Source organism: Perca fluviatilis, chromosome 17 (assembly GCF_010015445.1).
Source record: "Perca fluviatilis chromosome 17, GENO_Pfluv_1.0, whole genome shotgun sequence".
NCBI classification, from domain to species: domain Eukaryota; kingdom Metazoa; phylum Chordata; class Actinopteri; order Perciformes; family Percidae; genus Perca; species Perca fluviatilis.
In genome coordinates this window covers 29,346,769-29,373,985 of record NC_053128.1, presented here as the reverse complement: position 1 = coordinate 29,373,985, position 27,217 = coordinate 29,346,769, and the positions used below count along the sequence as shown (strand labels likewise).

Here is a 27,217-nt window from a genome sequence, read left to right as displayed (position 1 = left end):
TGTGACGGAGGAAGAGGAAGAGGAGGAGGAGCTGCTGATGTGCATGTCGAAATGTGTGCATGTTGCGGAGGGGCAAACAATAGCAGAGAATTATCTATCATGCATGAGCATTACAATTTCGCTTTTGAACCAGAAACGGGCATTAGCCTCAAAATTAAAAACTATAAAAGAAAAGAAAAACATTCCCAACCGCCCGGCAGACAGAGGGGGACAGTCAGACACGCGGGGGTGGGAGGGGGGGCAGATACCAAGACAATTTTCTTTTTTTTTTACCGGGACAAGAATACAGACAATACTGAGGGTGAGAGACGAGGATTAAAAGTAGAGACGGACAGTTATAATACAAGGGGAAGGTGGGGAGAGAAATGGTCCAATACCTGCTAAAGCCATCTTATACCAATGGGGGTTTTTGGGAACCTGTATATCTAAAAACAACTCTCTAATTTAAAAGGCTTGACTTTCTGAGTCACGGTTTACACACCTGAATAAAAACAAAGCCCATTGTAATAATCAACTAACAATTACATATCAGGCAATTTTTACGTTCTGTGCAAAGTTTTTTTTTTTTTTTTTCCTTTTTTTATATGTATGCAAAAACCATGGTTTTGTTGTTTTTTTTCTGTGGTGAACAGGAGGCTTGTGATCGGGGTAGAGAATCTGTACAGTACTGTTAAACCAATCTTTGTCAAACCCCCCCCAATGAATCATGTGAGACAGGAAGAGGAGAGGCGACGAACGTCAGGGCCACTTCCTCAACGTGGTGGACGTGTCTCTGATGACATCATCATGACAGGGTTTTGGTTGATTTGCCTCATTGCTCATGAGCAGCACTGGTGCCTCGAATCGGACCTGTATTACGCAGCTGGGAGGGAGGGAGGGGGGGAGAGAGAGAGAGAGAGAGAGAGGTTCTGGGTTCAGTTTCGGGATAGAAGACGATAAGAGAGGCTCACATCTGTTAAGCGATAAGCCATGTGCGTGCAGAGAAATCAGCCAATTCCCAAAAATCAAAAAGGGGAAAACATTGCAATGAAATCATACATCTTTATTGTCCCCTGAGGGCATATCTGGTGCAGCCGAAAAACAACAAACAACATGGGAGAAAGGTGCCGTACCAGGGTAGCCCCAGGATTCTTCAAGATCAGTTTAAGACCTTTTTAATACCCCCCCCCCCCCAGGGTGAGATTTAATGCCAAATTCACAGCCATGTAATGGAAAATCCGTGTGAAAAGCAATATTTACCAGGTAACGTTAGCTGGATGTAATAAAACAATTCATCATAATTTTCCACAAATAATATTTCACAATAGCTTAGTGAGGTATGTTTGTAGTCTAATCAAATCAAATAATACAAGTGTCGCATGAAGAGTTCTAATGCTATTAAACTAAAAATACAAAATAAATAAAACTTAAGTTTAGTTCTCTAAACTTAAGTTAGTAGGTTTAGATACAGTACATTTAAATATATAAATGCCAAACAAGAAACAATTTAAGACCTTTGTAAACGAAATTTAAGACTTTTTGACCGAAACGTAAGACTTCTAAAGCTTTAGTGCGTAACTTTTTGATATTAATGAACGTCCGTTACATTCAAGCCAGATGAGTTGCTACAAAGCTAATGAAGACTAGAGCCCGACCGATAAAGGAGTTTTAAGGCCGATATCGATACAAATATGTGGCGATATAAAAATCTGATATTCCGATGTATCGGCCGATATATATATTTAAAAAAAATAAAAATAAAAAATCCAGAAACGCAAAACATAAACAGATTTCCCTAATATTAGTTATTTGTAGTTATTTATGAGTCCTCACTAAAATAATATGATAATGCAGTTTAAAAATTAACTTGTTTGTTTTATTGTCACAACAGAGGAACATCAAAATATATTAAAGTTCTGATAAATAAAATGTATAAAAATACAAACTTAAGATATGAAACTCAAAGCCCTTTGAACAAAAACATAATAACCAAAAAATAAATAAATCAGAGTGTAGCCAACAGGGAGGTTGTAGAGCGCCCTCTGGTGGACAGACTACGCAACGCCAACACTCAGAACATGGATGAAGGGGGTTTCGTCAGTTTTTATTTTATTTTTTAAATATTCATATATCGGCCATTATTAATGCCGATAACGATAGTTTGGAAAATGCCTAATATCGGCTCTAATTAAGACTATATCAGCTCCACACAACTCTCTCTGGATTTCTTTTTTCTCGATCTTGCGATCACAGAAGGCTTGTATCATGTGGATGCGCCGACAGTGTTGTCATTACTTAGAATTCCTCATGGGGGAGACAGAAACTACTCACTACAGCTTTAAGGCCTTATTTTTAGAATATTAAATTTAAGACTAATACTTTTAAGTCCCCGCGGGTACCATGTGTACATACGGCAACAACAGAAAACACACTATAAACAACAAGCAGTAGCAAACATTGAGTTTGCAAAGTGCAATGAGTAAAAATGTGCAAGTAGTGGAACGTACAAAGTGCATCTCAGCAAGGTTAGCTTTATCCCCACGATCACAAAACATCAGGAGGGAAAGAAAATCAAAGCACAAAGTGAAGGGTTCAAGATGAGCGATCAAGCTGTAAGAAAAATGTTAAAATTAGGGCTGCACAATATGAGGAAAATAAGCGATAAGGTTGCTAAATACCGCAATAACGATATTACTTTGGATAAATCAAAGAGATGTTAAAGTGTACTCAGTTCGGCCACTTTCAGTATTCTGCTAAAAAAAAAAAAAAAAAAAAAAAAAAAAAAAAAAAAAATAGCTTGTTGAATTTAAAACAAACGAAAGGAAATCATTTCAATTTATTGAACAAATTGAACACTGAACTACACTTTTCATTAGCCATGTAAACAGCTTATTCGCAATATCGTCTTTTTCGGAATGAGGGCAAAAACCGGAATATTATGTGCATGTAAACACGGTCACTGTGTTTATCGTGCCAGTTGATATCGCGATGACGATTAAAAAAAACAAAACAAAAAAAAGCCAATATATTGTGCAGCCCTAGTTACAATCCAAGTGAAAATGACAAATGTGAGTTGATGAATAGCATGCAGAAGGAAACCGACTGGAATGAGATGGAAACAAAAGAGGATTAGAATGGGAAGAAGACGCAGGGTGGAAAAAACGCCAGCACAAGCACAAAAGATCTGAAAAAAATAACTGGAGAGGAGGAGCAGAGAGGTTAGAGAGGTTAGAGAGGGGCGGGCAGCAGTGTTAAGAGGAGGGTGGAGAATGATCCATGCGGCGGCACCACCCCTCCTGTAATGAGACTTACTCAGCCTGCCTCTAGTGTTTGAGCTACAGCGACGGGCCTCTACTCGTCTGTCGCAGAGGTGCCTCGCACATCCCCCTTCTGACGCATCTAAAAGTAGAATGGAGTGAAAAGTCAGGAGTAAAAAAGGGTTAAATCAAGCAGATTCAGTGTGCCGTGTCGTCTCCAGCAGTCTGGACCAAACAGAACAACGATCGTTCATTAGATCAATCGTCATTCACAACTGTATTTCATGTGGGAGCTCTAGGGCTGAACCCAATACCATTTTTGAGCTTTGGTGCTTTTCAACAGCGAATATTTGGAGCTCTGGTGGCGGCAGCTTCGGGGGGAAACCAACATTTCTGACCGCACTTGAAGGTAGCTTAATTTCACGAAAAAAAAAAAAAAAGTGTGTGAAAATAGACGAAGCTAGAGATGAAGTGTCTGCTTTGTTGTTGCAGGACACAGTTATTTACATAACATAACATACAGTTATTTATTTACATTCCTGGGCAGGTCATAGTGTTTAAAAGTGGTTGTTTTTTTACAGCGGTAGCAATTTTCCGGTTTACCGTAACGTTATGGGGCTCGCACGCCGCGATACCTAGACTTACGAGTCCGATAGCCGGTTACATGGTTATTCACCGCGGGGTGATGTCGGTTTGCTTTTCTCCAAAAAAGTTGAAATCGGACTCAACTTGTTTTTTTTCTTTTTTTATGGAAAGACCTGCGTTTCTGCCGAGGGACGACCGACGCAGCGTGTGCGAATGAATGCTCAGCCAGCCGAGGCCTCGCTGTATTGGCGTTATGCACAGCCGTGCTATCTTTACCTTTATCAAACGGCCTGATAAACGACAGCAGGCTGCTAAAGTAGAAGCACACAGACCTCTACACACATCACACTGCTCGCTTGTAACTCCACATTTCTCCGTTGTTGGCTGAGATGGACGACGCAGCGCTGCAGAAATTAGCCAGCGTAGAGTCAAATTTAAGACTTCTTAAGACCATTGTGAATGAAATTCAAGACCTAGAGTATATATCACGGCATTAAAAACAAAGATTTCTCCGATTTCCTCATTGGCATTATAGCACTGGTGTCTTGATTGGCTGCAAAGTAAGTTGCATGTTGGTCTCATTTGTAGTCGTAGTACAGTGGATTGTATCTGGACGAGCAACAGAAAAAACTACAACACTACATAATAAAAATAATTATAATAATCATTCTAAAGCGCTGCGGGAACATTTCAATGAGCATTAGAGGTAGCGTTGCATTGACGTAGGGAAACTAAGGGCGCTGACACACCAGGCCGATTATCGGCCGTGGGACAGTCTGGCGAGGTCGGTGACTCGAGTCTGTTCGGTGTGTCCCGTGCCGTCGTCATTCGGCGTTCATTTTGGCCGACCTGACATGTTCGGTCGGCGGCAGGGCAGTCGGGACTCACCCGGAAATGGCGAGCGGGATGAGGTGACTAGAGTCTCTCAAAATCTGATGAAAATCTTTTAAACTGACCTTTGTTGAGCTGAAATGAAGACAGATTCAGCAGCTGCACGGCCTATTTCTCTCTTAAAATGTTTTCAGAAACATGTTTCGGTGAACTATTTTAGTTCAATATGAGATCGTATTCTGAACGAGCCGCCATGACAGTCTGGCTTTGAATTTCCGGAGAAAACAAACCCATGTGACGCGTTCGTCCAATCAGCTGCCGGTTTTCATTTCATGGGGAACATTACAGATTGGCGCGCCTGCTGTTATAGAGATGTATTACGTCTCGTCTCCTCTCGTCTTTTTAGTCTGTCCCGCGGCAGTTTTTTGGACCTCGGGGACGCGACCGATCATATCAACGGGGTTTCCTGTCAACGGTCGCCCGTCGGCTATATGCGTCTACACCATAAAGCAACACTAGGTAACTTTTCACACTTCGGTCCCCCTACAGGTTGGAAGCTGAATTGTCCATTACATTATGCAAGTTTGCCAGATTGGGTAGCGGATCTGTAGTTTGAATAAACTGGACAATATAATGTAACGGACAATTCTGCTTCCAACCTGTAGGGGGACCGAAGCGGGAAAAGTTACCTAGTGTTGCTTTCCGACCTGTTTAAACTTATTTAAGACCTAGAACACAATACTTCAGCAAATTTAAGACTTTTTAAAAAGGCCTACAATGTTGAAATTTTAGACCCTTTTAGAATTTTTAAGACCCCGCGGAAACTCTGCAGCAGCAGGCCGTTTAATCCCGACAAAAAAACGACGACGAATATCCAAATCCCAAAATTTAAAATCGAATACCTGGCCATCGAGCGTATATTTGAACATTTGGCTCTAGCCCTAGCGAGCTCCTTAACTTTCAGAATATCTGTTAAGATACTAAACGTAAAAACAAGTCTACTGAATCCTGTGTTCCAGTAAAAGTTGAGATACTTTTCCTGCAGTCTTCAACTCCAAATCACGGCACCAGGAAGAAGGCGCACGGTGCAGTATATAGTGCAGAGAGTTGGCGAGTTAATTACCTCCTCGAGCTCTTTCTGGGTCTCCTCTTCCATCCGCCTGATGTCCTCCATGGTCAAACCCACCCATCTGTCAATCCAGCAGAACAGCTGGCGGTGGAAGTTGGTGAATATACGCTTTTCTTGCTGTGGAAGGATGAAGAAGTTCAAATGAAGAAAAACAACCGATATTCCCGCACGACCAACCGGTGGGTTAGAGACCAATAATGGGCCAGACTAATTATCTCCTCCCAATTTTAAAAAGGTCCCATGGCATGAACATTTCACTTTATGTTGTTGTTTTTTAACATTAATATGACACAGAAATGGCACATCCTAAGGAAAGGTCATTGTGGGACTGGCTCTAGTGGCTGTAATTCTGCACTAAGGCTGAATTTGGGGAAAGAGACTTCAGATACAGTATTAGGGGACCACTAAGACCTATATAAAAGAGACTTCAGATACAGTATTAGGGGACCACTAAGGTCTATATAAAAAGAGACTTCAGATACAGTATTAGGGGACCACTAAGGTCTATATAAAAAACTTCATACATATTAGGGGACACTAAGGCTATAAGAGACTTCAGATACAGTATTAGGGGACCACTAAGGCCTATATAAAAGAGACTTCAGATACAGTATTAGGGGACCACTAAGGTCTATATAAAAAGAGACTTCAGATACAGTATTAGGGGACCACTAAGGTCTATATAAAAGAGACTTCAGATACAGTATTAGGGGACCACTAAGGTCTATATAAAACAGACTTCAGATACAGTATTAGGGGACCACTAAGGCCTATATAAAAGAGACTTCAGATACAGTATTAGGGGACCACTAAGGTCTATATAAAAAGAGACTTCAGATACAGTATTAGGGGACCACTAAGGCCTATATAAAAGAGACTTCAGATAGAGTATTAGGGGACCACTAAGGTCTATATAAAAGAGACTTCAGATACAGTATTAGGGGACCACTAAGGTCTATATAAAAGAGAATTCAGACACAGTATTAGGGGACCACTAAGGCCTATATAAAAGAGACTTCAGATACAGTATTAGGGGACCACTAAGGTGTATATAAAAGAGACTTCAGATACAGTATTAGGGGACCACTAAGGTGTATATAAAAGAGACTTCAGATACAGTATTAGGGGACCACTAAGGCCTATATAAAAGACTTCAGATACAGTATTAGGGGACCACTAAGGCCTATATAAAAGACTTCAGATACAGTATTAGGGGACCACTAAGGCCTATATAAAAGAGACTTCAGATACAGTATTAGGGGACCACTAAGGCCTATATAAAAGACTTCAGATACAGTATTAGGGGACCACTAAGGCCTATATAAAAGACTTCAGATACAGTATTAGGGGACCACTAAGGCCTATATAAAAGAGACTTCAGATACAGTATTAGGGGACCACTAAGGCCTATATAAAAGCATCCAAAGAGCAACATGTCATGGGACCTTTAAGAAACACTGAAAAAGCCATGTCTCCCTCTGCTGTCCAAACTAGAAACAACACTTCACTGTCACTGTAAAAATCTAATCAAAGACTGTGTACATGTTAAAGGTGAACTATGCAGTTTTTTTTAAGCTTAATTTACCTTAACTGAACAGCTTCAAAGTCATTTGAATGGTTATATGAACAAAACTGCATAGCGCCCCTTTAAAGGGTAACTACCATTGTTTTCAACCCTATTTTCCCATGTTTTTGTGTCTCAGTGACTGACGGGAACAACAATCTTTGACACTGGTCCAGTATTAAGCGAGATCGTGGCAGTCGGCAGCGGCGAAACAAGCTCCAATGCAAGTTAAGTTAATAGGGCAATTGAACCCTAACCCTTGTAGTTAGTCACCCATATATTTTAATAAACAGATAAAATTCATGCATTTCCATGTAATTACATTTCACAAACGTAATTCCTATCAACCCAATGGAAAAACCACGGACCATGGGAGATTTTAGATTTCAAGACAGTTCAGCTCACGTTGCACGGCGTTCGTGGTTCGACTGGTCACGACTGTTTTCCCAAGATGGCGCCTGCCTGTACACGTGAACGGTACGGTCTTTCTAAACTATCTTTTTAATAAACTGTCTGTACACTTACAAAGTTCTCAATGCTTCGGTTTACATGTAGAGACCCTCATTATGCTACCGGTGAAGTGTGGTGATATTTTGAGCCTTGTTAGTGATATAGAAATACAGATTTCTTTTTACTTTAGCCGTGCCCCGACGACTAGCGTTATAAGCTAATTAGCAGTTTGCGCTAAAAGTGGTCACATTCGATTAGCATGAAAACATATCCCAGAGAACTGTCGACTCGGTACACGTGTTATTAACCCCTAGGTTCATTTTGCGCCGAATTTGTCCTCCAGTAACGAAGTATTTGTACTTGGTTACATTACAACACTGCACCTGAAGTATAAATACTAATGCCAAACACCCAGTAAAATAAAGATATGATGCCTTTACCCTGTGGATGAAGTTCTCCACTTTGGTCTGCAGACCCCACCATCTGAACTTGACAGTGACCAGTTTGTATGCACACATGTAAGGACAGTCTGTCTTCAGCTCATTCTGTGGAGGAGGAGAACAAAGACAGAAGCCCAGTTCATTCATCGCGGATCAGATGGGACCGAGGTCAGACAGAAACACGGTGTTCGGCTTTCTGTTAACTACGTCAGGTACCTTCCATTCGGGGCCGAGAGGTCCTCTGCCCGTCTTGGCGGAGTGGAAAAGAGCGGGATCTTCTTCTGGCTTATAGTCCTGAAAAAAAGAAAGAAAGGACACCAAAACGTTAAGATGCTGTAAGAAACAGGGTGCACCTGAGTCAGCTGTCCAGCTGCTGCTTTCAACGAGTCTGCTCTGTAGGGATGGGTACCGAACTCTGTATGTTTTTTTTGGGTAGGGTTGGGTACCGAAACCCGGTTCCGCTATGGAGCCGGTTCCTACGCAACCGGTAGGAATCGGACCGGATTAGAACGCAAATTTCGGCTCCTCATTTCGGTTCCACTTCGTCGCTCCGAAAAGGATGTAAAAATATCACACTTTCTCTTTCTTATTATACATTTAAGCACTTTAAACATTTTCAATAAAAAAATAAAATAAAAACAGCTTCTCTTTGATGTCATTTTTCAGTTTTTTCAAGAATCGGTTTAGGAATCAGAATCGTTTTAAAAGTACCGGTTCGGCATCGGAATCGTAAAAATCCAAACGGTACCCAACCCTATTTTTGGGGTTGGGTATAGACATGCTTTAAGACATACTTAAGGATAATCCTCTGTTTGGAATAATCGTTTGAGCTTTTTGTTGAAAAGAAGGTTCTTCACATTCAATCTACTCCTCTCCTTCTGCTACTACAAAATGTCTTCTAGTTCACTTAAAAGTATGTACGTATACATATATATTTTTGGTGTGATATGTCATGTATTCTTCTTTTGTAACCTTCACATTATTGTATTGTGATTTTGTGTAGAATCTACAGGGTGGGGGCGAAGATACAGTTCAATGTTTGTACTTGTAAAACAAAACTAATAGACAGTGTTAACCAAAAAAACCATCCATCCATCCATCCATCCATCCATCCATCCAGCCATCCGGAGGTTTCAAGCTTCCAAATCACACGGTTAGTTGCATAATGGACCATGATTGGCTGGTCACAAAATCCTGTTCATATGTCCACGTCTTATACTCTGAGTGCATGGGAGCAGCTGATAAAAGGGGAACTCTGGCCAAACATCTAAGCTGAAAACAAGACTGTTTTCATGACTCATACACTCTGAGAGCAAGTTAGTGCCCTCGGTATCAATAGGAACCCATCTTTGGTTTCTCGGGCGCAACCCGGAAGCACATACAGTTTTTGACCACAAGCACACCAACACCACACAGGCATACACATACAAGCAGTGACAACTAAGATCTCATGGAAATAAATGGAACCAAAAAGGTTTTAACTGCAAATATGACTTTGGACTTTCATTGATCAAAAAAGGTAAAAAGTGCATCAATTACTCAATTACGTGGAACAGCACCCCAGGGGCTTAAACCTTGGGCTTAGCCTCTACACGCTCTTTTTCAACCCAACTGTTTAGTTGGGCTTCACTTCACTCTTAAAAAAGGGAAGGGATTGGACACTAAAGAACCAACAGCCGCAAGATTGTTCTGTTTTTTTACTGAACACCCCCCCCCCCCCCCCCCCAACTCCCACCGTCCCGAGCTCAAGGCTCACTGCGCGGTTGTAATCTATGAGGTCTGCTGTTGGGAACGAGTGTGGAATACCTGGAGCAGATGGACATTCAGATTAGGCCCGGGCCTCAACACTGATCCACTTAAGTCATTACTGCACAGGAGCTAGTGTAAGAAACCCTGTGACCCACCTGGATGAAAATGGCTTAATGCCTCCTTTAAGATTTTAAACCACAGGCGACTTGACGGTTTAGGCATTACTGTCAGACCGGCGCCCATAATATACTGATTACAGGGTTTTAAAGGATGGCTGAACAGTTTCATTCATCAGGGGTCTCATGCTATTTAGTCTCGCTTCGCCAGACCATCCACAGAGGAGGGGGGTCTGGCTAGTCCACATAGCATTCTGGGATGGGAGAAAAACACGCTCTGCTCTGGTTTATTGACATTTCTTTAAACCAATCACAATCGTCATGGGCGGCGCCAAGCTCCGCACGGAGCTGCTGCAAAATAGTTGTGAAATAATGCTAAGTAAAAAAAAAAAAAAAAAAAAAAAAAAATAAAAAAAAAAAAAAAAAAAATTTTATTTTTTGTTTTGTTTTCCCTTTAGGCTGATAAAGAAATGTCGTCCAACTAGGACTGGGCATCGAGAACCGATTCCTACTTGGAATCGGTTCAAAAATTAAGATTCCAGTAGAATAGTTTGGAGGATTTGGTTTCAAACCCGATCATCTCTTCCCAATTTAATATGCTAAAGTTTTGGTTTCCGTAACGGCCGGGCGCTTGTTGTGTTGCAGCCTTGGGGCGCAGTAAGCGGCGCTCTAGTCTGGCTTTATTTTACGTTGATAAAGCCTGGGTAAAACTGAAACCCACCATTAAATCAAAATAAAACTTTCCTCTTATTTGTGAAAATAAGCATGTGACCCGTTTCAACTCCACTAGTGTCCTCGCCTAACAGGGCCTAGCAGTGCCTAACAGGGCCTAGCAGTGCCTAACAGGGCCTAGCAGTACCTAGCAATGCCTAACAGGGCCTAGCAGGGCCTAACAGGGCCTAGCAGTACCTAGCAATGCCTAACAGGGCCTAGCAGGGCCTAGCAGGGCTTTTTGCTAGCAGCTAACAACGTAGCTATGGCTGAACTTTGGCCTACTTTAGCATATCAACATTAGCTCACTAAGAACCTGGGAACCACAATCCCAAACTGGCAGTTTGATTTTCGTGTACTGAATTGTTTACCTAAAGTAAACTTCTTTGACTTTTATGAACATCATGTATTTTTTTATTTTTATTTTTTTTATTTTTTTAAATATAGTTTTTTCTAAAATTATACTTTAAAAAAGAAATCCCAATATATCACCTTACGCACAGTATCGAAATATATTGCATCGTGACCCATGTATCGTGATAGGTATCGTATCGCCAAATTCTTACCAATACACAGCCCTACAGATTGGAATCAGAATTGTTAAAATCCAAACGATACCCAACCCTAGGTCGAACTCTGTTATCATGCTCTTTCCACAATACTTTACAACTCTACATTGGGAAAAGGTGCATTTTTAAGCTGAATAGACACAGATAATAAGTCATATTGCAGATAAATGAATAGATAATGCTGCAGAGACGGTGCATCATGACCCAGGGCATTTTACTGGGAAACGGATACACAGCTAGAAGCTAGAAAAGCCGAAGGAAGACTTTTTGGAAAGCGTCTGCAACACATTAAGAGACATTCACTGATTCAGTGTCTATGGATTCAAGTCTTAATGGTCTGACTTTCAGCTGAGGGAGACCGCTGTCTGAAGAAGGAGAAATGGAAGGACTTTTAATTGGTCTGGGCTTTTAAACTTGGGTGGACAAGCCTTCGTGTGCCGAACATCATTAGGCAGCCACTTGAGCCGTGTCATCCAGGCCGATGTTAAGAAGAAATGTTTGTTTTAAATAGTATAAAAAGCCTAAATCAGTGTTTTGCTGTGGTGAGCCACTTAAAAATAAAAAAAAACTGTGAATAAATGCCACAGTAATGGTCCAATGCTGATGACGTTGTGCTGTTACTATATCATCATATTGAGTCGTTTTATTATTAAATTAGGGCTATCGCTGAAGACAATAACAAGGGAGGATGTGAAAATGTAGGGGATCACAGAAGCTTGTATGTTATGCGTCTCAACAACTAGGTTACTTAGATATTGATTACTGTTCTGGAACAGCACAATGACAGGTGTGTTTTTGAAAGGCTTTTCCCCTTTAAGATGTTTTTAGGTTGGACTCAGACTCTTGTTTTTTTTTTTTTTTTCCCTAATCATGGTTAATCACACCAACACGTTAACCTACGAATTAATTAAGACACTAAGTACAACCCTGTTGAACCATGGCCAGGTGCACTAACCCTTTTTTTCCACCGTGAAACTAGCAAAAGTGGATTTGTACACCTAAACACCATTCGCTGAGATAGTTAAAATAGGGCCTCGAGTCAACCTGTGTGACCGCACTCTTCCTCAGAGTGGAGACATCCTGCTGGACATCAGTTACCACCATCTTTTCAGTCTGTGTGCCGTCTGCTCACTAAAAACATATTTTCACATCTTTGTTCAGTGGCTCTTAAAGACTACCAGTATATATAAATAATAAAAAATACTCACCCCTTGGGCCACTTCTTCTTTGTTTGCAATATCTATGGGAGACACCTCCACAGTCCTCCATGTCTGCTCGTCCAGGTCATGGACCTGACACAAAGAGAAACACAGGGAGGTCAACCTCGGCTCTGCACACAGGCATCATGGGACACGCGGTTTCTTCCACGAGGACTTATTCAAATCTGTGCCGGGTGTAAATCAAATGAGATTCAAATTAAAAACCACACACACACACTTTACAGCCGGTGGTGCGTCTTCTGTGATTTGTGAGAATAATCAATCCCTCTGCTTGGGCTCGGAGACTTTAGAACAGATAGCTCGCATTATGAATTTGAATTTGAAAGGGCTGTTAAGCAGACAGAGAGAGTCTAATGAAAGATTCTCTTGTGTTGAATTATAGGAAATAGGGATGGGACGATACACTCAACTCACATACAGGATTTTAAGTTCACAATCCAATTTTCTCTGGATTTTTTTTTTACAGAACGAGCTGCGGACAAATGACGGAAAAATATTCCCTTATTCATATAAACTGTGCAAAACAACAGAGGTGTCCGCGTATCAAAAGTGAGACTGCAATGGTATTTCATCTTAAATAACAAAAATGATAAAAATTATCTATCTATCTATCTATCTATCTATCTATCTATAAATAATATAATTTGATTTTCAAAACAAATCCCACATCAAAATAACTAAATAAATAGAAAGACATCTCTTCAAAAAAAAAAAAAAAACTAAAAACGTAAGTGTCATTATCTGAACTTACCAGACTTACTAGCGCTTATTTGCCTTTACCCACTTTCTCATTGTATCCACATTACTGGCGATTATTTATCGAAACTTTCATTGTGAAAATATTTTGTTAAAGCACCAATAGTCTACCCTACAACGTCACCGCAATATCGACATTGATGCATTTTGGTCAAAAAACATGGCGATATTGGATTGATTATTGGATTTGATGGCCCAGCTCTACCCCCGCTTCAACACAGACACGCCCCCACACCGTGTCGTCTGCTCACTAGGCCTGGGCGATACGGAGAAAATCAAATATCACGATATTTTTGACCAAATACCTCGATATCGATACCGCAACGATATTGTAGTGTTGACTATTGTTGTTTTTACAAAATATTTACACAATGAGATTTTTGATAAATAATCACCAGTAATGTGGATATAATGACTAAGTGGGTAAAAGTGAATAATAGAACAGCTACAACAGTCTGGTAAGTTCAGAAAAGTACATCACTTTACTGTAATGCAGCCTTTAAAACCAGGAAAAGACACTTATGTCATATTACGATATCCAGACGATATCTAGTCTCATATCACGATATCGATATGATATCGATATATTGCCCAGCTCTACTGCTCACTCACATTTTCTATTGTTCCCATGTCAGGTTTGTGCCACGTCTCGATCTTTATCATAAAGTCGTCCTTCATGTACTCGTTCTGTAAAGCAGGAGAGAAAACAGGCAGATGTCATGAAGGGGGAATAACCAACATTTGGCCTTTAGTTTTTTTAAAAAGCGGCACCGCTGCTAAACTGAAGGAAGTGGCGGCTAATCTTGGGCCAAGACCGACGGCACGGAGGTCCCCGTGAATGGGAGGATTCGGAGAGATGTACTTAAACCCTGCGGCTCAATCCAATTAGCCAATCAGATGTTGAGTCTGAAAACAACGCTAGTGATGCTGCTCAGCTCAGAACTATTTTTAACCACCGCAGCGGCAGTTAGTGTGCAGGTAATCTACAACAACACTGGGCTGGGAAAACACTTATCTAAAGACAGGTGTGTCAGTGTAAAGGCTGTTGCACACACTCAGTATCTGTGTGTGTGTGCATGGGTGTGTGTGCATGTGTGCTTGTGAAAATGAATCTCAACCTAAAAAGGCCCAGTTACACCAGCATTTAAAAATGGCGAAATCTCACTGCAATTCCATTCAAATGAATGGTTAGTTTTCAGCGATTTTTGCTCACAAAGGGGGCCAAGAAAATCTGTAAAACTCTGCTTCAAATTCAAATCCGTTGGAACTTTGACATGCACGGTTTGACAGTGCTGACATTTGAGGGAGCAGGGAGCCCGGAGGGCGCAAAATGGGAGGAAACCGGCAGAGCTTACAAGCTGTGTCGCAACCTTCACTTTCACATAACCTCCTCTGTGGGAGTCAAACGGGAATGGTTTGGACAGTCAAGCAACAGGGATCAATGGTACAAATTGTGTGTCTATGTCTATGCTTGTTTTGTTAGTAATCCCTGGAGAGCTTTCTTCCCGTCTTCGGCAACTCTTTATTACGAAATAATGTACAATCATGACAACTGAAATGCTAGGGGGAGTGGAGGAGGGGGGGGGAGGGAGAGAGAAAACAGAAAGAATCTCAAGAGAGCTGTTGTGACCGACTAGTGCTAGCACGTTCCCGGCTGGCTGATGTGTTTGCGGTTGGCTTGCCGTGTAGTCGCTGCAAGAACTAAATACTTTGAAGATATGCAGATTAATTTTTTGCCGTTTTACTCTCTGGTTGGGAGCAGGCCTTAAGAAAGAAACTTGGAAAAAGCAACTCACCGTCACAACTGCAGAGGAAGGAGAGGGAAAGCCAAAAAAAAAAATACAAAAAATAAAAATCAGTATGGCATTTATCATGTTTGACAAGCTTTCAAAACTACATATTGAAAAACACACACATGTAGTAAAAACACATCAAAACGTCCATTTAAGTGGACGCCATGATTTCTTGTTAACTATGATCTTTTCATGGTCATCATCATCATCATCGTCTGGAAGTGATTTCATTCTTCAGCGTGAACTTACTGGTGCGACAGTACGGGTAGGCGTTCCAAGCCTTTTCGTGAAAAACTAACGCTCCCTCTGGTGCAATCATCTTCACATAACCTGGGACTTTACTGCAGAGGGAGAAAAAGAAGTCAGACAATCAAGTCCACCGCCCTTCAGTAATTAAACAGCCATAGATCTGGAGCAAAAAAAAAAAAACCTTCCTTAAAAATGACAATTTAGCATCTTCAGGGCTAAGGGGCCGTGTCGACCAAAGTGTTTTTTTTCCCCCGCGAGGGCAAAGTGTGTGTATATGTGTATATGTGTATGTATATATATATATATATTTTTTTTTTTTTTTCTTCTTTGCAATGGGAGCGCAGCGTATTTACACGGTGCTACAAACGACAGCATGACGAGCACTAAACATCTATTCTGCACTGAGCGCAGCACATTTGCCTCTTTTTTTTTTATTCTGGTCCCTGCGTCTCCAAAGCGCTCCTATCCTCCGATCGACAGAAAGATAACAGCCAATTATTTTAAACATCGATTAATCGTTTAGCCTAAAAAAAAAAAAATTATATTCAGAAAAAATTATCAGAAAATGTCATTTTCAGCCTCTGCTTTTCTGTTTTGTATCATATTAAACTGAGATATTTTTTTTTTTTTTTTTTTTAGACAGAAGACGACATTTGAACAAAGCCATGATCTTGAGAAACCACTTTGAGAAACTGAAGACATTTCTTTCGCCGTTTTCAGACTTTTTGTGGACCAAACAGTTAATAATTCAGTAGATTAATCGATACAGAAAACAATCATTAGTTGCAGCTTTATAACTTTAATTTGTACCTTCTTTAGTACTAACGTCCTAAAAAAAAAAAGAAAAAAAGTCCTAACTTAAAAAAAAGCTTTATTTTTCACCTTTTTAGTGTATTTTCCATAGCAACACAACATGTTTTTGTCCTGGATACGTGTCGAGTTTTCTGGAATAAATCCACGATTCTCTCAGATTTCTGTTTTGACATTTAAGATTTTTCAAAGTCTTTAAAAATCTCTGTGGAGCCATCAAGTGTAGTCAACTATTAAATTAATCTTCAACTATTTTGATAATCCAAATAACTGGTTTGAGACCTTGTTTTAAAAAGGTAAAAACAGCAAAATTTGTGTTTGCAGCAGGGGAAAAAAACCCTGCTTACGTGGACAAAGGCCCTTAATCCAAACATTTGATAAATTCTATGTTTCTACTCCTAATGATTTGTCCTTTTTGTTGTTGGTGGCACTCGGCCGTTGGACTTAAAGCTTTTGTCCCAAAAAACCCCCCCCAACACCTATTTCCAGCAGTACCAAAGAACCAGTCACACAACATACAGAGGGTGGACAAAATAAGAGGAAACACCTGGCAAGAGGTAGGACGATTTCAGAACAGCTTCACTTCTTGTACTGCTCTGGAGAAATGATTTAAATGGGATAGATGGGATAGTAAAGCTTTGATTAAGGAGAAAGGCCTCAAGTTATTTGAGGGAATCGAATTTTGCACAAAGTGCCCTTTCTTCCTCTAATGATGTATGCCAGGGGTCACCGACTGGCCGACTCCGGTCCAAAACCGGACCGCAGGAGGCTTCCACCTGGACCACAAAGCCTTTTGACACAACCGGGAAATATATATAAATTATATGGGTATTTATCTTGTCAACGGAATTTTTAAAACAGGCGGAACGAGGCCAGCTCGGTAGCTGTAAGGGTCCTGTGACAGCCATAGACAGTATATATAAACTGGACCAACAGAGCCGTGGCTCTGGACGGAGACCAGTGAAGGATATTAGAAGCACTTTTCCGGTGAGCGCTGAGCGTTACTGAGCAGCCTCCAACTGAGAGAGACAACGTTAATGTGACGTGAGCATTGATTGATTTATTGATTTATTAGACAGTAACAGAAATAAATGCATAACAAGATGCCAACACAGTGACATTGTACATTTATCATCAGCAACCTGTCTGAAAGTGTGAAGTCTTCTGGTAGCTGTGCCGAGAGAAATCTCAATCATTCCCAATCTTACAGAGACGGAGAGCGTAGGTATATGTAAGGAGATAACATAGGCACAGGCTAATTACTGATCACTAACATAGGCACAGGCTAATTACTGATCACTAACATGCTAGTTAACATTAGTAATTAAACCTAAACAGCTAATGGAAGTCCAAACTGCCTGCGAGCTTCTCCTGTACTATACGGTAATTCCTCTACTATGTGACACAATCGTTAGCCTATTTTTATAAAACCGTCTGCTACGGAGCCATAACGTGAGATACAAGGTAATGGAGCCTTTTATACATTGTTGCGTTTCTTTAGAAGTAAACAACGGACAAATAGAGTCTTTAAACGCTTCAGATGTAAAGTTATTCGCTGTCAAAGTGACGTCAAAATGAATGGGAGTCAATGGGATGCTAGCGGAAGGCGATGACTTGTTAGCATCAAAATGGCGCCATAGGAGCTACGGGGTTTGTTGAGAGAGGCTTACCCCCTTGGTGACAGCCTGCGACTGTTTGTTGCCGTTGCTAGGTTGCAAAAACACGCAGGAGAGAGGCGAGCTGACCGAGGTACCCCAATACGATAAAAGAACACGGTGTTATCAAAATATAGAAAGGTTGACAGTGAAGACAGAGTCTTCCGAGATCAGTGGGCAGAAAAGGACTTCCTGCTAGGAGTTCTACGAGGCCCGTGTGCCTCGTGAGATCGGAGTCTGTTGCCAGTGTCAAAAGTGGAATTATTTTAAAAAACGCCAATACGAAACTAGACCCAGACACTCGGGAGAAAACTTCGACACTGAAAAGCAATGTGCCCAAATCCCAGTAAGAGCGATCTGTAGGAGTCCTGTCTCACTCTCTCACAGCGCAACAGCGGGCATACGTGCGTTTGTTTTTCCATTCATCATATGCGTGTGCAATATAGGCACTGTATTTTTGCCTTTTTTTAAGATAGGAAGCGTGTACTTCTGTCTTTAAGTGATTATTAAGCTCAGATCAGCATAAAAAGAGCACTTTATTTAGTTTTCCTGTTGAGGAGGTTTTAGGTAACCCTGTACTTGAAGGTATTGACATAACTATGACATGACGCGGTCATGAACGTGTCATAAACAAGTCATAAACGTTTAGGACTTCTGTCATTAAGTGTCGGTTTTTATCATGACAAGTTGACATTGTTTGGGGTTGTCTCGATTATGACAACTTGACATTAATCAAAGGGACATTACCAGATGATGTCTTGGTCATGACAAGTTGACATTAAATTTTGTTTGGGATGTCTTGGTCATGACAAGTTGACATAATGTCATCCTGGTTAATGTCAAGTTGTCATTACAAAGACTTACTAATGTTAACTAGCAAGACAACCCAAACATTGTCAACATGTCAAGACAAAAACCAAATGACACTTAATGACAGAAGTCATAAACGTTTAGGACTTGTTTATAACGTTTATGACACGTTCACGACAGCGTCATGTCACGATTATGTCGATACCTTCAAGTGTTACCGGGTTTTATTTTTATGGACTGAACGGAATATTTACAAAAGCAAATTTAGATGCGATGGATTTATGGCACTTTTTATTTCATCATATGTTTGTTCATAACAGGCAGTGCATTTTTGCCTCTGAGTTTAAAAATGTGGACTAAACTGATTCCTTTAGTATTATTAGTATATAGTTTACATTTGTAGGTATCGAATTCTTTGGACTTACTGGACCTCTTGAACACCCCTGATGTATCTATGTATCAAAAGGTATCTGATTCCATCACACTACTCTTGTTTTGTTTGGCTGTGTGCGTGTGTGGGGATATTATATAATATGGAGAGCATCATGCAGGAATGTACTATAAAAGGTAGAGCTGGTTTAGTAAAATGGCTGCTTATTTTGGCATGCAGAGTAGTCATCAACACCTAATGTCTCCCCTCAGACAGCAGCCAAAACAGTTCTGCCGTCCGACTTCACAGCTGGCAACTGGCAGCCTGCGATCCAAACAAACACGTCCAGATGGAGGCAAAATTTCAGATCTTGTTCCAGTTGCCAGGGCTCCCGGTTTTATGTGCTTTACCTACTCGGCTACGTGTCCGGAAAGGGGGCATTGGCCGAAAGGTGATAACTATGCCATAAATGCCGGCTTCGTGAAGCGGGTTTTTATAAATAATAAATGTTTCTAGGTACCCGTTTATATTCTGTGGTAAATCCCAAGGCGGCAGATGTTCACCTGTCTCTCCATCGCCATCAGTGAGCTTTTAATCGCTCACTGCTGCACGTAGGTTTCTTTAGAGCTTGCGCATTATGCCAAACAGTACCCAGCTTAGCTGTCTAAATATGCGTGTGAGTCAAAGTACTCCTTCGAAAGGTTGTTACATTATTTTGTCCACCCTATGAACTCAGTGGTATTGAATGGTTTTCTGTAAAAAACGGTCAAACAGAAGTGCGAGCGCTCTCAGAGAGCTTTAGATTTCGTTCCAAAGACTTGCCTCTTTAGATGGTATATTTTGTGTGTGTATTGTCCCTTCTCCCCGTCCTTCTCGTAAGGCTCATTCTTCAGCACCTCGATGCCTTCTCCTCCTCCGGTCTCATTCTTACTGGCCTCGGCCACAGAGAACAGCTGCCCTACTTGATACTGCGAGAAATGGGAGGAGGAAAGAAGACATGGTCGGAATAAATAGCCTTAAAAAGCACAGGGACACATCCTGTGATTATTTGCTAGAATAGGCAAAGACTGAAAAGATCCCTGAAGGCAAGGCAGGTGCTTCAAGGGTGCAGTAACCCCAACAGCCACTAGATGCTGCACAGGGAATTCCTAGACTCAATTTAAGTTAACTCAAGAATAATAATAATAATAATAATAATAATAATAATAATAATAATAATAATAATAATAATAAACATTATTATTCCTGCAAGGGAAATTACAATGTTTTCCTTCTTTTGTTGTTATTACACACCGGCCTGAATTATACACACATGCCCAGTACCTATACATGCACTAATGGAGAGATGTCAGAGTGAGGGGGGGCTGTAGCTGTCGATGGACAGGCGCCCCAACCAGGGGGGTGGGGGGGTGGGGGGGTGGTTCGTGCCTTGCTCAAGAGCACCTCGGCAGTGCCCAGGAGGTGAACTGGCGCCTCTCCAGCTACCAGTCCACCACCGTACTTTGGTCCGTATGGGGACAGTGTGGACTGACCGCACCCTCCTCCCACAGCACTGTGGAGGAGGGTCTGGCAATGCGAGACTAGGTATATACAGTAACAGAATGGTCTACTGGTGAAGTATTGATCACTTTGAGATACATTTTGTAATTCAGCAGAGGTTGAATTATGTGGAAAAATCGCACCCTGGATATAATTATGGTTACATGGTGGTGCTTATTCTACTAAACTAAATGCTCTAACAGTCGGCCACATTGTGTTTCTCCCCCTTTCAGAAAGGGCTGTGAAATAGGGCCACTGTATGATGTCACTGGTTATCACACTGGGGTCTGGGCTCACTGAACTCACTGAGGGCAGACAAGAGCACGGATGGCACACACACACACAAAAAAAGTGATTCCTATTAAGAGAAAGATGACAAGAGAGATTGTAGTTTTTAAAAGGCTGAGCTCACACTCTCTCTCTCTCTCTGCAAACACCACCACCAGCCTGTCAAATCAATACCAGTGCTCTCTAACAAAGGCTTTTTTTGTCTTGGTATGTGACCCGGACGAAAAAGCCCGAGTGGAGGAGCATTCTGTGTACGGGGGGGGGAAATGAAATACAACACTAGGACTATTCCAACGTGCTTGTAACTGGCAATATGCAGGATACAGTACAAGGAACACTGGGATGCATCACTTTGGATATCAAAAGAGGGCATGTCGGTAATGATTACTCACCTCTTCCACAGAGACTGGCAACACTACACGGCTGAGAGAGAGGGAGGAAACAAGGGAGAGGTGGGGCAGGAAATGGAGAGAGAAACAAACAAGTTTAGCACATTTGTGTGTAAATAGGGGGGTAAAATACTGGAGAAGATGTATAAATGTTAAGGATTCGAAACGGTCCATGGTTGAGCCTGAGCAGAAGATAGTGGTCCCCTTTTTTTTTTTTTTTTTTTTTACACCTTTTAGTTTAATAAAAAACTTAAATATTCCCGTGACTTTGCACCAACTATTCTCTCTTTTTTTCATATTAAAATGACCACAAATGCCTAAGCAGTTAAACATGATCCCAATCTCTGGATGCACGATTGGCACTGAGTGACCTAAGCATGAAGCTGTGGATAAACTTTCCTCTGACCATCTTTGGGAAGAAAAAAAAAAAATGAAGTGGCTTTGTGCTAAAAAGAGGAACATCTGTCTCCAAGTCTGGATGTTAAAACGCTGCTTTAGTCCCCAAAAGGACGTCATTTAGAGACCGCATTCGTTGTAGCTGCACCCCATGTATAAAGCGACAATAATTCCTCATCATTGAGGACCACGGGTTCATAAGTAAGACGGAAAGAGTGACTTTGTGTTCATGGCGAGACAACCATCGGGCATTGAAAAACTTCCAATACAAAATCTGTCTCTCCGTTTCCTCTCAATATGTCAATATGACGGACTGGAGCGTCGCGCTTTTATTAAGTTAAGGGTTGGTCGCAATGTACTTTACACTGTCCGGTTATTTAATTATACAAAATGAAAGGAAACCAAGTACTATTTCCTTAACACAACTTGCTTGAATCAATCAATAATGATCTCGTGAATTCACTTTCACAGTTACAAAACGGACAAGGCTAGAGCAGCAGCTCAAACAGCAGCATAACCAGGAATCGTGTGGCCATCGTGAATTAAGAGAGACATGGAGAATATATTATAAAAAAAAAATATATGTTAAAAACTGTTCAATGGATGTGGCCCAATAATGCTTACAACAGAACTTTAACAGTGCTGAAACAATTGATTGACAGAAAACACATGCGCAACTGTTTGGATAACCGTTGGACATTCATTGCTTCCAGCTTCTTTATCGTCAGGATTGTGTACGTTTGAGGCCACGTCTTTGTAACTGAATATCCTTCGGTTTTGGACTGCCTGTCAGACAAAATAAAGATAAATCTGAGCTCGTTTTCAGACATTTTATAGACAAAAAAACGATTAAGAAAAATATATATAATCTGTAGATAATCGATACTTCGATCGATAACATCCTAAACTCCCAGCTGAAACATTTACCATCTTTTATTTTTCCTCAAGAAAAAAAGACTTGAACCACTAACATGGACACATTGTGTGTGCTACACAAAGAGACCGATAGTACTTCATGTCACACAGTCATGATAAATCTTTCCTTTTTTTAAAAACGCATCCAGATTTGGTCTCAGACGGTCGTGTTAATGGAGGAACGATGAAGCACAACTGGATAAACAAAAAGGCCGAGCGCAGTCAGTGTTTGTGGTCTGGGCTCATACTGGCGCGTGGCTTTTGTAACAGAGAGAAATTAACATGTTGGCTCTGGCAAAAACGTACAACCGCATCCGCTGCACGAGGCTGTGAAGTAGATGGATCAAGCACTGTGACCATGTTACAGCAGAGGGCTTTTAATCCAGCGCCAGGAAGAGCCGAGAGCTTCCACTCGACACAAAGTCTACACACCTGTTAATTCCCCTGAATACCTTGGATTAGATTTCAACACAAGATGGGAAATTAATCAGCGGCATTTGCCTCTATCTTCCGCCTATGGTATATTCACTACTGTTTTCTAAAAACCTATTGCAGCATCCGTTTCATTTTAGTGGCTTCAAAAAGGGAAATATATATTTCATCAAAGTAATTTGTGTGTTGCTCCTACATGAGATCAAGTCAGACAAAAGAAATGTGAAGGCCTGGGATCTGCCCCCACCCCTAACTGCTGAAAATTACACACTAAAGTAGGGCTGGGCAATATATCGATATTATATCAATATCGTGATATGAGACTAGATATCGTCTTATAGTTTGGATATCGTAATATGACATAAGTGGTCTTTTCCTGGTTTTAAAGGCTGCATTACAGTAAAGTGATGTACTTCTCTGTACTTACCAGACTGTTAAAGCTGTTCTATTATTTGCCTTTTCCCCACTTAGACATTATGTCCACGTTACTGATGAATATTTATCTAAAATCTAAGTGTGAAGATATTTTATTAAAGCACTAGTTGTCAACCCTAGAATATCGCCGCAATATCGATATCGAGGTATTTGGTAAAGAATATCGGGATATCTGATTTTCTCCCTATCGCCCAGCCCTACACTAAAGGCTCCACTTCTCCTCAGCTTACAGGTGTAAATGATTAATCAGTTATTGATTACTCACTGTTAAAAAAAGAAAAAAAAGAAAAAGTGATTGGGCTGTAGCAATGTAGACAGTGACATAAAAAAATGCAGGCACTTCCACTCACCACAGGTGTTCAGTGTCATACATTCATTACACACCCAACCCGCCAATGCTCACTCGGTCATACAGAGCGACTGCAGCAGAGAGAGAGGGTGTGCACTGGAAATAGCTTTGCAGGATTATAAAGGGCAAAACTATTCAACAAAAGGCTGACCTGTCACAGTTCAAGAGGTCTTGTAGTCCAGCTCCCCTTACGTAAGACCCAGTGTAAGTCCTCTATGTGGCATTGCAACAGGACAGACAACGCGCAGCACAGGCACTGTGGCTTCACAGTGCAGACCTAATGCACCTGAATGTACAGCACGGCACGATAACAACTCGCTCTTTACATTATGTAAATAGTACATTTTACAGTATGTAAGGTCGCCATGTCCATGTTGTATTTACAGCATGTAAAACAAATTATGTCACAATAGGTACCTTTTTTAAAAATGTGTTTTTTGAGATTTTTAAGGTTGGGATTGCAGAAATTTGCAAAAAAACAAAACTGATAAACACTGCCTAAAAAGACCATGAAGTTGCAGTACATAAAAAGTAATTGGGATTTAATGCACAGGTTTATAGTAGTTTTCCCATGAATGGGGAAACTCCAGGACAGATTTGGTTTGTAGATATGTCCAATATCCATCCTACTGAGGCATCACTAATTACATAACCACACAGGCAACCACTGAGGTATGACAGAGCTCTCTCCCAGACGCCTTCAATTATTTATTTCTATATAGGTGCCATCAGAAAATAAATTGGCGACACCAATAATTAATGTACTTTTCTCTCTATGAGCTCCTTAACATATAGGCCTACACATCCCCCCCGAGCCCAGTTCTTGTTCTAGGTTAGGAAAAGTATAATCATGTTTTCCATCTACAATTTCATCTTTAAGCTCCTTTTAAACATGAGGTCCGCTATAAATGTGTTGCCGTTAACGAGTCACAATTTTCAAAACTGACAGTTGGGAAATGTAAAGGCATGATTTGATAGGAAAATCAGTTTGCTTATTGATTACATGGTGAGAAAGATAGTCAATATATTGTTCTATAGTGAGACGCTAGAGATAGCAGATTTGGGGCAAATTAGTCAACACCACCTCAGCTAAAAAGGCACCTTTTAAAACTGGCTTTTAACTGACCGCTGGTCAATTTCATATTAATTTCATTGATTATTTTATGCAATACATCTGGTTTTACTTCTTACTGTATAGTTTTATTTGTCTCTCGTGTACTTTGTTAGAGCAGTTTGTAGCTTTTAATAAAAGTTATAATTATTACATGGCTATGGACAGATATCTCAGCTGTAGAAACACAACATGCATATGGCAGCTAGCTACAAACACTTTTTTTTACAGACATACAAGTCCTATAAAGCAGAATAAATGGTATGCAAAAGATAATACCTCAAATTAAACATAGACCCAAACTTTGCCACATCCATGTTGTTTAAAAAGCATTTAGTGTTGACCAGATTTTTCCTGCTGTGATTTACGTTAGCACCACTGCTGTACACAACACTGGGGAGTGGGTGTACCCATTGGTTCCCATATTTTTTTTGTTTACATTAAGGACCCCCTTTGTCCCAGGGGCCCCCCAGTCTGACAGGATTTTTGCTTTTAGATGTTCTATTACAGAAAGTGTATGAAAAACCCATGACCAAATGGTCATACATTTCGTCATTGGGTGACATTATGTCATTGGGTGACATTATGTCATTCCCCTTTGTGCTGGGGACCCGCTGAACCCCACTTAAGGACCTCTGGGGGTCCCTGGACCCCCCTTTGGAGGCCACTGGGTTAACCAAGGCTAGTTTAACATCCCACGGCTACAACAGGTACCGTTATCTGGAGCGGACATAGGTTAGCCACATAGCAAAAAGCTAGTTAGCTTTGCGGAGACAGAAAGTGGATAAAAACGACCACCTCACAGTTCAAATACAGCAGATTTATGGGCGGAAATATGATGATGATTAATTGCGTTATTGATTCAGTTTATGTTCGTATTAGCCGCCCAGTTAAATTGCTAACTCTGTAATGCTAGCGCCAACAAAGTAGAAGCAAAGTAGTCCTTCCCTAACCTCAAGCTAGCTTGTAGCTTGAGGGTACAACTGCTAGCTACGTGATTTGTGCAAATACTGGAGCATGATTCATGCCGAACTGCTTGTTAACGCTATGGTCATGTCTCATAAACCAACTTAGCAGTAAGCTAATGTTAGAATTGCGCTTTACTAATGAACCCCGTTGTCAGAATAATGGTAGCAGTATAATGGTAGCAGCTAGCCGGCTGCTACAGCTAATTTAGCAACAGCTAGCACCAATGGTAAATCCGACCAAGCCTAATCTGTCACACACGGGAGCTTAACATTACGACGACGCCGAAGTCAGCTTTCGGTCGGCAGTTCATGTTCAGGTACACATAACTTGCATTGCTGAGCTATTGATCCCTTTACGTTATCCCAGACAAGCTAAAATTATTATTCTTCACATTTGTGAAAGCTTTATTATATTTGTGAAAATGCAAAAAGGAGATTTCGCTGCTTTTTTCACATGGAGATTACATGTATAACATTGGACCAGATCGAAAACCACTATGGACAGACGTGTCAAACAAACCTAAAATTGTGTTTTAAATAGTCTTTAGCTCTCTGGGATAATGTAGTCCTGATTTAACAAGTCTAGCTAGCTATGAATAGCTAGTGGGTTTCAATAAGGACCCGATCCTATGTGGTCTTCATGCGAAAAAAAACAAATCTCCCATTTTTGCATTTTCACTAATCGAATAAAGCTTTCATAAATCCCAAAGTGGGTTTCAGACAGCTTAAATGCTTCGTCTTAAATGTCTAACGTGCTTTAATAACATAAATTGCTAAAATCAGCAATGCAAGTTAGGTTTCCTTTTCACCTTAACTTCGATCGGAAGCTAACTTCAGCGCCGTAACGTAACGGCACTTTACATAGACACGCTGCTAACTGGCTAGCTACGTTAACGGTGGTGATATATTCAACCATCAAAGCCATGTCAATTAACGTAATGTGCATATTGTTTGTGGTTAACCAGCGCATCCTTTTGGTGTAACTCATTTGCATTAAGAAGCTAATTATCCCGCTGCTGCTGCTACAGCTCAATGGCTAACGTTAGCTTGCACTAGCAACGCCTAAAAAAGACCGGTGTGTCCCGTTATCCACGTCTTGATCCACCCTGCTCAAAGCTGGCTCTTTACGTGCTACGTGACTGAAAAATCTAGCGATCGACCCGCACTACACGATACACACATGTTTACTCCTCAGTAATACGCTTTCGGATGGAGGATAATGCGGCTCTAAATGCACCAAAAAACGTTTTTAAAAAAAACACTTCAGACTCACTATTCCTTGATGAGCACCATCTTCGTCACCCGGGCTGCGCCTGCGCACTGGGAGTGGACACCAGATAGAATTATCAACA

General features: G+C 40.9%; 1 protein-coding gene across 2 annotated transcripts; it reads right to left on the bottom strand.

Annotated features, from left to right (window-relative positions):
• Nucleotides 1-456: 456 nt before the first annotated feature.
• pitpnb (phosphatidylinositol transfer protein, beta) lies at nt 457-27,217 on the bottom strand. 2 transcript variants are annotated; one of them, XM_039779293.1, is made up of 12 exons: nt 27,139-27,217; nt 21,263-21,293; nt 19,866-20,011; nt 15,399-15,490; nt 15,153-15,160; nt 13,969-14,043; nt 12,589-12,672; nt 8,452-8,529; nt 8,236-8,340; nt 5,776-5,898; nt 3,292-3,378; nt 457-862 (listed from the first exon to the last, which is right to left on the bottom strand). In XM_039779293.1, exons 1-11 carry the CDS (start codon nt 27,156-27,158, stop codon nt 3,331-3,333), a joined length of 810 nt encoding a protein of 269 aa, XP_039635227.1. In that variant the 5' UTR covers nt 27,159-27,217; the 3' UTR covers nt 457-862; nt 3,292-3,330. The 2 variants fall into 2 exon arrangements, with proteins under 2 accessions (XP_039635227.1, XP_039635226.1); XM_039779292.1 differs by lacking the exon at nt 3,292-3,378.

Bases quoted from the DNA above. Each gene is read 5' to 3' on its own strand.
- pitpnb (XM_039779292.1), bottom strand. From the start codon at position 27,158: ATGGTGCTCATCAAGGAATA. The intron at 15,491-19,865 runs GCAAGTCTTTGG...CTCCCTCTGCAG, and splicing joins AAAATATACCATCTAAAGAG to TAAAGTCCCAGGTTATGTGA. The intron at 12,673-13,968 runs GTGAGTGAGCAG...TCTTTGTGTCAG, and splicing joins ACATGGGAACAATAGAAAAT to GTCCATGACCTGGACGAGCA.